The sequence below is a fragment of the Eleutherodactylus coqui genome, chromosome 12 (genome assembly GCF_035609145.1).
Source record: "Eleutherodactylus coqui strain aEleCoq1 chromosome 12, aEleCoq1.hap1, whole genome shotgun sequence".
Lineage (NCBI taxonomy): Eukaryota > Metazoa > Chordata > Amphibia > Anura > Eleutherodactylidae > Eleutherodactylus > Eleutherodactylus coqui.
This window is the reverse complement of record NC_089848.1, coordinates 60,552,427-60,566,164: the sequence shown is the minus strand read 5'-3', so window position 1 is coordinate 60,566,164 and position 13,738 is coordinate 60,552,427. Positions and strand designations below refer to the sequence as shown.

The 13,738-nt window shown below is 43.2% G+C and overlaps 1 protein-coding gene across 1 annotated transcript in view; it reads right to left on the bottom strand.

The window, feature by feature from the left end:
* Positions 1 to 13,738, bottom strand: part of JAZF1 (JAZF zinc finger 1) — a 265,425-nt gene that overhangs the window by 18,802 nt on the left and 232,885 nt on the right. The window contains exon 4 of the mRNA XM_066584480.1: positions 3,845 to 4,014. Within this exon, the coding sequence (XP_066440577.1) occupies positions 3,845 to 4,014 (170 nt within the window). The remainder of the gene's footprint in view (positions 1 to 3,844; positions 4,015 to 13,738) is intronic.

Here is a 13,738-nt window from a genome sequence, read left to right as displayed (position 1 = left end):
CTAGTCCCAGAAAAGAGCTTGTTTTCCCTTAAAGGGCATGAAATATGTCCCCCCCCCCCCCCCCCTTGCAATTTAGGAGACGGCAGACGAGACGTTCATAAGGCATTACTGCACCACTAAGAAAAGAGGTTTCTCCATGGTGTTCCCTGTCTAATGTGTTATATATATATATATATATATATATATATATATATATAATGTATATTGGGTTTTTCAAACATATAGCTAAGTATAAAACCTGAATAAAGCCAAGTTCAGTATACAAATTACAGATGCTTATCATGTAATAATTTCTTGGAACAAGCAGGCAACAATCAAACAATAATAAATTAACAAAAGGAATGGGTCAGGAAGGGTATAGTTTCTCCTTAGGGAGAGCACCTAGAAGGTGTGAGGAGACTTATAAGGCCATCCATGCTCTTCTGGGAAATATGCAAATGGAATAATGCCTCTACAGCGCCACCTATTGGAAGGCAGGATTTCTACAGTTAATGTCAGACTTTGGCTTACAATTCTCCGTCATCGTTATAAGGCTTGTTAAAAGGTCTGACATTGACTTGCAAGAATACTGCCTTCCAGTAGGTGGCGCTGTATAGAGTATTGTTCCATCTTTCCATTTGCATATTTCCCAGAGGAACATGGATGGCCTTATAAGTCTCCTCACACCTACTAGGTGCTCTCCCTAAGGAGAAATGATACCCTTCCTGACCAACATCTGCAGGCCTCTCACTAGCCAAGCCTGGAACCTGCTGACACTGATGAGGGGCAAAAACCCCCAAACAGCTGTTTGTACATGGTTATTCTTTCCTACTGAAGAAGATTCTGGCTTTGGCTCACAATTCTCAGTCATTGTTATAAGGCATGTTAAAAAGTCTGATATTGACTTGCAGAAATAGTGACTTGCAATAGGTGGTGCTGTAGAGGTATTGTTCTATCTTCTAATTAGCAAAAGGAATATATGATTAACTAGAAATGAACAAGTAATGTGAGATACCAGGAGTATTAAATCATTGATATAGTCAGAAAGTGTGTGAAGATACATTAAAGTGGATTGCCAAGATGCTATTGGGATTTAGAGAATGTATGAAGACCCGGGACCAGGCATATCCTTCTGGCGATAGCAAATAACATCCAGTGTGGTGGAACGACCCTGAATCCCCCGTTTATTGGTCAACCAGAAAATATACCATGTTTGACATGACAGTGGACTTCTCTGTCTCTTCACAAGTGTATACCTACCAGTTCTATCTGAGAAAGAGGTTTGCAACTTCAAAACGTGTTATATTTGCTGGTTATTCAATAAATTGAGAAGTCAGATTAATTTCATGACTCTGGTTCTTATTCTTGTATTGCCAGAAAGTTGCACCTAGTCCTGGGTCTTCATACATTCTGTAAATTGCTCTAATGCCCCTTTTCTAAGTGTGGCTTCACCTGGGCCAGCAGGACCCAAGTCAACTAATTGGAAACATCACACAGAGACTTCTTGGCATTGATGCCATCATCTCAAGAAAAAGAAGAGTCTCTCCACCGCTTTTTTTTTATAATGCTCATAACATGTTATTGGGGTTAGGACATGGCATATTAGGAACATTCTTGCATGTCTTCCAGGGTTGTCATATTTTTTTGAGAGGCTGCAGCGGAATGGGATTCCCAGTGCAGAACCTTTTCAGATCTTTTTAGTTTTCTTTTTAGATTAGTTTTCTTTACACACAGTTCAATACTAGGGTCATCTTTTGAGATCCAATGTAAAGGGACAAGCAGCCTTGCTGATGTGAAAAGGAATTCAAGCAAAGATATAAGAGATATGGAGGTTCTGAACGGGAACAGAGACAGAAGAGCAAATTCAGGAGCTGGGGGAAGAGCCATTCCGCAAATGAAGTTACACCTATGGAAGATTTCCTTCCACCATGAATTACCGTAATTGTGTCCCAAGACCAGCAGATGTGGTAAAACGTGCCTTTCTACTTCTGACATCTCCAGCAAATATGTGAGTTGCCAGAAGAGAACATTGCAGTGATATTTGGTGTTTTGGACTAGCCAGAAAGCAATGTGATTTTTATCATATGATTGCATTATAAAAGAAGCCATTATATTTTGCATCCTACAGACCCAGAAGGGTTAGAGTCTCATAAAGGACCGGTGAACTGAAGTCCTCTGCTTTCATATTGCCAATGGTATACATTCTTGTTTTCATGAAAGTGCCCATGCACATTAGATAAATGTTGGTCGAACTCGCTGATATTGGCAGGATTGGACGACCATGTAATGTGTTTGGGGGTGACCCAACTTTCTCCTGATGACAGATGTTGGGGGAAAGAAGGATTGGACAGTTTCTACATACTTAATCATTTGTTTTCAAGGGCAATAAGGCGTTAACAGGGAAGTCTTGCAACAGCTGATTCCCCTCTTACTATTGAGAACAGTCATCTGAGTGTCTATGTGCAGGGGCGTAACTATAGGGGGTGCAGGGGATGCGGTTGCACCCGGGCCCAGGAGCCTTACAGATTTTGCATCGGGGCCCAGAAGCTTCAAGTTACGCCTCTGTCTATGTGTATCAAATGGAATAGTTATCTGCCAAAAAACCATCCAAGATAGTGATCCCAAACTAGTGGCTCATGAGCCACATGTGGCTTGTAACCCCCAGCTTTGTAGTTGGCAACAGAACTCCATAGCTATGGTCATATGCACTAGTTACAATGACATCCACACTGGCAATATTTATTAAATATGGCCACTGATCATCACTCAAAAATAAATGTGGCTCATAAGATACAAAAAGTTGGGGACTAGAGATGAGCGAGCATACTCGATAAGGCAAACTACTCGAGCGAGTAGTGCCTTATTCGAGTACCTGCCCGATCGTCTCTAAAGATTCGGCTGCCGGCACGGGTGACAGGTGAGTTGCGGCGGTGAGCAGGGGAGAGCTGGGGGAAGAGAGTGAGAGCGAGTTCTCCTCTCCGTTCCTCCCTGCTCTCCCCCGCCGCTCTCTGCACCCTGCCGGCACCCGAATCTTTAGAGATGAGCAGGCAGGTACTCGCATAAGGCACTACTCGATCGAGTAGTTTGCCTTATCAAGTATGCTCGCTCATCTCTATTGGGGACCTCTGAGATAAGGTATATGGCCATATTAACCTGAGTAGACCAAGGTGAGCTCTACTGTTAAAGAAGCATCAGAAGAAAAGTGATCAGAGGGTCTCTGTTTTACTGCTACTAGAAACGAGAAGGAATTTGGATGATAGAGAAGGGAAGAAGCAGTGAGTAATGGAACACAAATCAAAGAGGGTCAGATCCATAATAACCATAATCTTTCCATTTCCTAAAGTTACTCAATGCAGTTGGTGGTCATCATAGCGTGGGGCCCTATGTTTAATTGTTACGCCCCTGGCCATTTCGGCAGCTGCTGGAACCTTCCATATGCAGACAGGAGGCTAGTTAATGGACATATGCTACTCTGAATGGAGCTCTTATTGAACCCCTGGAAAGATCTAAAGGAATGATTGTTTGTATGCTTTCTGTAGTAATGATGCATTGATAGAAGTATCTTTAAAGGCATCTGTCCTGCTAATTGTAAGTCCGTTTATTAGATCTATACTAGATCTGAAGTCTGAAGGTCAACAAATACAAACCTGATTATTCTAAGTAATTGCAATACTAAAGGGTTATTCTTGTTTTCTGCAAAGAAAGCAATATTATAATGTAGGTTTTGATTCAATCACTAATCATCTTAAAACCTTTCTTGATCATATCCTTCTGACATTTTGACCAGCTTACTGCAAGGCTCTGTTCATCTCGTGTTTGGACTTTACCTTTGGTACATAAACCCAGAAAATAACATTCATATTACCTTATATCTCTTTTTACATCCAGGAACTGGACAGGCAAATGGCTTCTCATCCCCTCCATTCATACACATGGAGCTCAGAATTGCTTCAGAGCTAATGGCACTCTCTGTGGTCCAAGACTCATCACTGTCCGAGTCTTCATAGTCTACCTCTTCCTCATCATATTCGCTACCTGTGGAATACGAGAAGATATGAATAGAACTTATGGGTAATGTGGGCTAAGATTGTAAATCATCAGTCAACATCATCAGTAGATCATTAGTATAGGACCTTCCTTTATACTGGAGTAAAGCATCATAATTAAAGCAAATTGTTGTTGGGAGATAAGATGGACACTCTTGGGTATCAATTTGGATGGACAAGTGATTAAAATATTTATACTAGTAATTATTAGGAAATTACAGTACCAGTGTTTCTGGTGGCGCAATGCGCCACACAGCTCTGCTACATGCAGGTCACACACACACAGCTCTGCTACATGCATGTCACATACAGCTCTGCTACATACATTTTTCATCCCATACAACAAGGATCACAACCAGCACAGCAGAGTCCTGCACACAATGATCACCAGCTGGTTATGTGACCCCAGACTCCTCCCACAGAGGTGACTGATCACATGACAGTGACATCATCACAGGTCCTGTAGGCACACGGCTGCTGTCAAGCTCTGCATGTTTTGCGTTTGAGGACCTTTGATGACATCACTGTCATGTGATCAGGGGTGGAGCATGTGACTCACTCACGGACAGGTGGTCATTAGTATTCTCATAGCTCCATGGAGCTTTGTGTAGATGCTATATGTTTCACTTTCTAATTTTTTTATGGCCGTGCATTTGAAATGCTATCCTGTTTGTATGAATTGAAACACAATATTAAAGATCATGAAATGAACCTAAAACCTATTTTTTATAAAAATTGGTTCCTCCCTTCTCCAGGCTCCAACAAGGTCCTGTCTCAGGATGGTCATGTTCCACCTCTCGCTCACTTACATTGATCATACAAATCAGTACAAGATAGGTGACAGAGAGAACTGTATGGCTGTGATGTAACAGTACAATCATTCTCTCTATGGTTGGCTAGAGTACCCTGACCAACTGCTGACGTGGAGCAGAATAGAACAAATATTTTCCCATTCTCCTTTCAGGTTGATGGTGGGTGCCCTGGAGAATTGTCCACTAATGCCAGCCATGCATTGAGGACAAACTCTCCAAACAGCCCCAAACTGTGGAAAGTAAGAAAATGTCAAATTGTTCAAATGTAACATCTCTATGGATACAGCATCCCTGTATACACAGACTCAATGGGGACCAAAGAGGAGGGACTAAAGCAGAATTTAATGGAAAATATATCAAAATTTTTGTTTTCCTATATTTCTTTACTGGTGTAAGCTGTTCCAGTAATCTGTCTGAATCTCAAACAATCCTTTAAAGTAGGACAACGGGGCATACAATTTCAGGTAGGAGCAAATTACAAACGGTTCTCAAAGGATAAGGATTCGTTCACATGAGCACCGGAGCCTCCATCACTAAATCCCAGATGAAACCTCACTGCATGCATCCAGCACTGCTGCTTTTGCCGGTGTTTGGCACCTAGAATGGATCCGAACCACATAGTGAATGAGCCCTTAGACTTGGTTCTGGCTGCACAAACAACCACCTGGTTGGTTGCTATAATATGGTGGGCATTTTTATGATTGGCAATAATGGAAAATGTAGTTTGGCACAAAAGTTCTAATGTGAACTAAAGCTTTTTAAAAATAATTATTGTAATTCTACCTGTCACTGTGCTCGACCAATTGGAGACTCAACACCATCCATATAGTAATGATCAATATGGGGGTTTCACACACAGTGTTTTTAGAACCCTGTGGCTTTTTATGCAGTTTTTGAGCAAAAGCCAGAAGTGAATCCGGCAAGTAGTTGAAGTAGTAGTCCTTCCTTTATATTTCCCATTCCTTCCAAATCCAGTTCTGGCTTTGGCTCAAAAAATGTCATGAAAACCAGAAACTTTTCCCCCCAGAGAATAGTATGCATGAAAGTACCCTAAACATCATGGCAGGTCAAGAAATGGTTTGAGAGTGGGATGGAGAAGTAGAGGCCATGTTCTTGCACGGCAGTTTTGGTGCATCTTATTTAGCTTAAGTCAGGAGTCGAAAAGTAAAGACCCTTCGCTACGTTTTTCAATCTACTCTTTTTGGCATCAAAAACGGCAAAGGCACAGCCAGCAGTAAAGGAGAAGTCCTGCACTGCTGCTGATTGACCAGGGTCGGATGAAAGTTCCTGGTGGTTCCTAAGCAAAACATGGAGAGCCCATCCTGAGTAATACTGCTCGATAGTCACACAACGCCAACTAAAATGTAATACAGCCATAAAATACCTAAATAATAACTCTGTAAGTGCTAAAATAATACTGCTATGCAAAATACCAGTGGGTTTAGTTTGGCATTGAAGAGCAGTGGATGGGCAGCCAGGGCCAATTCCCCCCTTTGGCCATGCCATAACCCAGCTCTGCTCTCGGCAATTAAAAAAAGTCTGACTGCATCTTTTACCTAAGTGTAGAAGTGAATTACTTGTAACATGAAGAGTTGTGTTTCAGCAGAGAACTACGCTTATATGAATAATACCTTCCAGCGTCATTAAAATGGAAAATGAATTTCAATTATGCTATTGAAGAAAAGCGTATTAAATACGAGGGTTAACAACTTATGCGCCATGTCAATGTTAACTACTAAAATGCCAGGCTTAGTTGGGATTGTGGACCAATTAAACAACTTTGCACCGGCTGCTAACTATGAAGACACTGCTACCTATTGATAAAAGGTATAAGCTTCCCCTCCTTGGGGAATAAAAGCATCTAACTAGCATGAAAAACCCTCTCTCTAAGGTAAGGAGCAGAGCTCACCATCCCAATGCCTAAAGTCAGAGCTGCCCAATCGGTCGGAGCATAATTCTACAGATCATAAACCGTGTCAAATAATATGTTGACAAGTCCTAATGCATTTACTAGCCCTCTGGAATTAATGGGAATTATGTCAGAACATTAATAAGAGTTACAGCAATTACGGTCGCACAGTTCAGTCCCTCAGGTGTGGGAATGAATGGCATTGTAAGGCTGGCCAGGCCCGGGCTCTGTGCACAGCATAAGGTGTCCAGGCACCTGGAGCTCATTTCTCTTTTCATTTCAATTTGTGTTTTAAGCTTATTAATCAAGCTGTCGGAAGGGGAGCGATGCAATGGGGGCGGGAGGGGGGGTCGTTTTACTACTGTGCTGTAATCAAAGGAAATCTGAAAGCTGAGACTCTACAAGATTCAGTGCATGGGACTGTTCTGTTCTCTAATGGGAACGGACAAGCCAAAAGTGAAGATATACATTATTAAGGTAAAAGTCAACACAGAAGACAGACTTAGCAAAGGAACTTGTTTGGCTACTTTCACACTTTATCTTTTCTGTAAGGCCGGCTGCACGTGACCGGGTTTGAATTGCGGAATCCGTGATCGTCTCCCATGCGGACGATTGTTGGGATTCTGCACCAATTCAAAACCCATGGAGCATCCACATGTCCGCTCACACAAGACAGTGAGGAAAAATTGCAGCATGCTCCATTTTCGTGCGGGCTCAGCACAGAAGGCTTCCATCAAGGTCAATGGAAGCCATCCAACCTGTGGCCCTTTCGCAATTGACATTGTAGAAAGGTCGTGGTTCCCGCTTCGGCTGGACCATCCACAGTACAGTAGGCCATCTGCACACGACAAGAAATGACAGGTACGCGGGGTCAACAGCTGGGCAATGGGTTGGATTCCGGTGTGGGATCCGGAATCCAACCCCATCATCTGCAGCTAGCCTAAATTTAAGGTTTCTGTCTGGAGGATTTAGGATGTAAACTTTGGACGTACAGTACTGTGCAAAAGTTTTAGGCAGGTGTGAAAAAAATGCTGCAAAGTAAGAATGCTTTTAAAAATAGAAGTATCAATAGTTTACTTTTGTCAATTAACAAAAATGCAAAGTGAATGAACAAAAGAGAAACCTATGGCCGCCTGCAGACGGCCAAGAATTCTCGCAGCGGGATGCAGACCCGTGCCCTTGCTGAGGCCTTCTGCTCACCCGCTCCCGGTGTCTTCTTCTCAGCGCTGTGTCGGCTGCTGGCCAGTGGGCGCATGCACAGAGAGGAGCCGGCCTGTCACCACTGACATTTCTATGCGGGCCTCTGTGAGACCCGCACAGAAATAGAACATGCCGCGATTTGTTTTCCGCGTGTGATTTCACGCGGACAAATCACGGCCGTCTGCCTAGGATTGCGTTTACTAGTGCAATCCTATGGCAGCGCACGAGCGGAAATTCTGTGGGAAATCCTGCCGCGGAATTTCCACCCATGTGCAGGGGGCCTAAATCAAATGAAAATTTGGGGTGATCACCCTTTGCCTACAAAACAGAATCAATTCTTCTGGGTACACTTACACAAAGTCTGGGATTTTGTAAGATTATAGTAAGGTGCATGATTAACCAATTGTACCAAAGAGGTAATAATGACCAACATTTCTATATGTAAAATCACAGAGGTGAGGGCAAAAAATGTACAAAGACATAACTCACAGAAAAAGAAGCCAAATACGCACCATCTGATACTGCAGGGCAGGCTCAATCACCATATATCCTAGTAGCATGCAGAGAGCCAGACTGCAATATGAGGGAACTAAATGTTCAGTGGAGACTCATGTGCAGCCACTCAACTCAACCCAAGATTAGGGGACAGGTGACAACATAGTCTGCACTTATAACTGATACTAAGGATGCCAGCCATAGATAAGTGCGCCACACCATACAGGAATACACCCTACTGGCCAAGCAGAGGATTGCACTGTATCACCACAGTGTGCCACACTGGCAGGGCATCTGAAGATTGAGCTTCCTCCTATTGCAATATGACTTTCTGCATGCTACTCCCCCTCAGAACCCGTCCCCTTTCATTCCACTGTATCCCTTACACTCCTTACACCCTAATGTACTTCATATCTGTACATACACAAATACCAGCTGGTGAATGACTCATACAGCTTTATGTATATTATCCTATTTAGTAAAAATATGGTTGGAGGACCGGGGCTTGCCTATGACCGCATGAGGAGCACCACAGCTGAGCTCCCTCTTCCCTTGGCCGTTCTCACAGCACCACCCGCTTAACCTTGCATTTGCTTACTCACCATGGGCGTAAGAGCAACAGGAGCATCCTGCATCCTTGTGGAAGCCTAATGGCAGTGGTATCTAGCGATTTTGCGGTGCTCCGCTGCTGGGGTATGACTCCAGCGCTGCATCCAAGGTGGCTGAAGGCTCTTTGTCTCCCGGCTCAGATCCAAGCCGATGTGCTTCGCCGCTACAGAGAGACCCATGAAGCTCTGCCTCAGCAGTCTCTGTACCTAGCTGGGACCTCCATGAGTACCTCAAAGCTCTCCTCACTAAACGGATTTGGAGAAAGGAGTCGCCAGACCAGAACAGACTTATAGATCTGAAGTGGAGATGTTTAAAGGGGAATTGCAGCATTTGGGTCACTGGATGGAGACTGTTGAATACACACAGGAACAAATACACACCACCTAGAGGAGCGCCAAAAAATGACCCAAGCTAATTCTGCCCAGAATTGCCGCCTCCTTGCACATCTTCATGATATAGACAATCGCACACCTTTATGATACAAACAACTTCAGGATACGGGGGTGGGGTCCCTGAATCTGTAGACCCGTCTGAATTGGAGCAATTTACCAACAACCTTTTTGATAATTTGCTGGGTGATTCTTCTTCTTCCCCTGTTGAAATGCATTGTATACACAGAGCCCTTACTCTGGAGACGCGGCACGACCATGGGACATTGTATACAGGGCCCAATTTTACAAAAAGATGGAAGCTATTTTGTGAACCACATGGCAAAATAGCCACATTGAGATAAAAGATTCTGTAATTCAGATTTTCCCTGATTTATCACGCAGTACCATACAGCTCCACAGAGCGGTGAGTCCACTTCTCAGTCTGTTAAAGGAAACTTATTGCTAACAATGCTGGGAGGTCGGTGGTCTTTAGAGATTTGGGAGACTTACCTCTGTTCCTGGGGAAATTTCTATCACTTCCCTCCCGGACTGGCTGTCTATCGCCACGCTGGTGTTTCCCCCCTGAGCAACAAAGGTGGAAGGAGCTGACTACATGCCGCCCCAGGTCCCAGAATGATACCAACACCTGATTCAAAGATTCTCCTTTGAACCATCGGGTTTTCTATACATGATTAACCCCTTGAAATCCAAGTTTGGATTCAGGGTTTCCAAGGGTGCTTTCTCTTTTTTCCATTATACAATGGCGCCATCTGCTGGCTAGAGCCAGTACTGCGGTATGGGACATGCTGGAGAGGCCCCTGACAACAGAGCGGCTAGTAATCAACAGTAAGAATACCCTGCCGGACGTCTTCCGACATCGGAACTGTACAGCCTTCAATTAGAATGTCTTTAGACGTCAGACAGTGGATTGGAAAGGGTTAATATTTCCTGTTTGAAAACAGGGGTTCCTCTTATATTGAGGCCTTATTAACTCTATTTTCATTATTCAACTACTAGGGTTTTGCCACCCTTTGTGGCATCATGAATATAATGGGCCCTTATGCTCGGCTTACGAGGTCACTATAAATGGTGATGGTATTAATGTTCTTATGCTTAATAATTACTTGACTAATTTGGCCAGGAGTCCGTGAAGCGGCCTCATTTAGCTAGATGGCTTCCACTTCCGCACTCATTTATTGGCTGTCCGAAACAGCTGTTTTTGTCTTCCTTATTAATGCATTTTATGCACAATTGTTTTTATATGTTTTTTTCTCCTGTCTGTATCAGTTTGTTTTCCTATCCTGGCCATATGGTATATGTCTGATTCTCACACACCCACTTTTATTTTTCTTTCTCTCTCCCTGCTCCCCAGTCTCCCCCCCTCTATAACTGTTCACTATGGGTCCTAAAATTTTGTTCTTATAATGTTAGAGGCTTCAACGAGCTCTGTAAAGGCAGTAAAATCTTATACTCCTTGCATAAACAAAAGGTGTCGATCGCCCTTCTTCGGGAACCCACTATAAGAGTGACCACCTCCCGGTATGTTAAAACAAATATTATACAACGTGGCATCATAGCACTTTGGGGGCTTCTAAAGGCAAGAGGGATGTCAATTGCCTTTTTTATAAAGACTTGCCTCATTCTATTGTTGAGACTAAGTCTGGTAGTAATGGCAGATTTATTTTTGTCAAACTTTCTATTTTTTGTAGATCACTGTTTATTACCAATGTTGATTTCCCTAACCACGGTCAGGTGCCATTTGCTTCTTCCCCGTTTTCTCAGCCTAGGTGGGGATTTCAATTTTTCCATGGACACATCATGTAGTAAATCCTCTCTCTCTCCCTTGAGGCGGTCCGTAGAATTAAGAGAGACCTTCCTTCCCTACACTTAAAGGGGTTGTCCCGCGAAACAAAGTTGGGGTATACACTTCTGTATGGCCATATTAATGCACTTTGTAATGTACATTGCGCATTAATTATGAGCCATACAGAAGTTATTCACTTACCTGCTCCGTTGCTAGCGTCCTCGTCTCCATGGTGCCGTCTAATTTCAGCGTCTAATCGCCCGATTAGACGCGCTTGCGCAGTCCGGTCTTCTCCCTTCTGAATGGGGCCGCTCGTGCCGGAGAGCGGCTCCTCGTAGCTCCGCCCCGTCACGTGTGCCGATTCCAGCCAATCAGGAGGCTGGAATCGGCAATGGACCGCACAGAAGACCTGCGGTCCACCGAGGGTGAAGATCCCGGCGGCCATCTTCACAAGGTAAGTCAGAAGTCGCCGGAGCGCGGGGATTCGGGTAAGTACTGGACGGTTTGTTTTTTTTATGCCTGCATCGGGTTTGTCTCGCGCCGAACGGGGGGGCTATTGAAAAAAAAAAAAAACCGTTTCGGCGCGGGACAATCCCTTTAATTGATGTTTGGAGAATTCTTTCTCTCTCTACAAAAGATTCACCTTCTTCTCTTCAGCTCATAATTCTTGCCATCGTACTAATTACGTCTTTTTGTTACATTCACGTCTAGACCTGTCCTGCTCAGAGGGTACTGAACCTATCCTGTTCTCTAATCATAACATGGTTTGATCCTTTCCTCTTTTTGGATTCGAAAGTCAGCAAAGGGGGTCCTGGAAATTAAATGATAACCTACTTAGAGACTCGGTGTGTGTATCTGACATTAACTCACAAATATCTGAATTCCTGAAGATTAATTCCTCTGATCCTACTGGGGCTTCCATGTAATGGGAAGCACTCAAATGTGTCCTATGGGGTATTTCTATATCTCATGCCTCTAGATTTAAAAAAAATGCAGGACCTGCTGGCAAGGTTTTCCCTCTTAGAGGGTACGTATAAAAGCCCCCTTTACTCTGAGGATTATATTGAACTATGTTCAACTCGTAACGCTTTGATTGACCAAAAATACTTACATACTAGAGACAAATTAAAACAACTTTATTATGAACACGGTAATAAAAGCAGCAGGCTTCTTACCCGTACTTTACGGTCTAGACTTGCTATCTCGCATATTACTTCAATGGATTCACGTACGGTGGGGGTATGCTGCTTTCTACCAAAGATATCTTTTAAGAATTTCGGTCCCATTACAAGGGCTTGTTTAGTTTAAAATGGAAGTTTGCTAATCTCTCACAGAAAGAGAAGATCCATAAATTTAAAGATTATTGAAGGATTTGTGCTTTCTAACACTGTTAGAGAATCTTTAGACACAGAAATCAAAGACAGTGTACTGGCTAAGGCCTTCAGCAAACTAAAGACTGGGAAATGCCCAGGGTCGATGGACTTATAGTTCAGTTTTTTAAGACTTTTAGTAAAGTCAATCTTGCTACATTAACTACAACACACAGAGCCATGGCTCAGGGATCGGCCTAATTAAGATCTCACAAATAACGGCGCTATATTCTTCACCTATGGCACAGGTCCGGATGAATAGTACCCTATCCTTGCCATTTCTTATTAGAAATGGGATCCATCGGGACAGTTCCCTTTCCCCTCTACTATACATAATGGTGATGGAGTTCCTGGCCAGAACCATTAGAGCCAATCCCTCTATAAAAGGGGCGCCAGTTAGGGATAATGAATATAAAATGGCCATACATGCAGACAACCTCCTTGTCTTTTGCTCCTACCAAATTTTCCAAATTTATTAAGAGAATTCCAGGCATTTGGTGTTTTGAGTAATTTCAAAGTTAACCTGTACAAAGCCAAGGTTCTCAATATATCTTTACCAGAGCCGGTGGTGGAGAGCCAAAAAAACTTCTCTTTTTGAGGGCACAAGACCGCTTGGCAGGATGCATTTAATCAGAATGAATGTCTTTCCCCATATATTGTACTTCTTTCAGATGATCCCTATTGGTCTACCAGATAGATTTTTTATGGTATCTTGATCCCTTTTCATTGTATTTATTTGGGTTGGCTCCTGACCATGACTAAGGTATAAATACCTTATATGCCCTAAGACACTAGGGGGTCTAGGCCTGTCGGACTTATCTACATATTATAAAGCAGCAATTTTATTTTGTATACTAAACTGGTTTCATCATAGAAACTCCAAACAATGGATCCAAATTAACAGGGAAACAACAGAAGGTCCTTTGACGGAGAAACTATGGCTATGTAAGGGAGATTGACCTGGGTCTATAGGAGAATTCCTTTTGCCTTCTGGTATCTTTCAATTTTGGAATCGACAGGCCTTAAGGCTGGGGCTTACCACCTTTCCTAATCAGCTAGTCCTAATGTTTAACAATCCGAGACTTCCTATGAGGCATAGGTCGGGAGAAATTCTCGGTCTTTCAAGGGAGGAGGCACTAAATA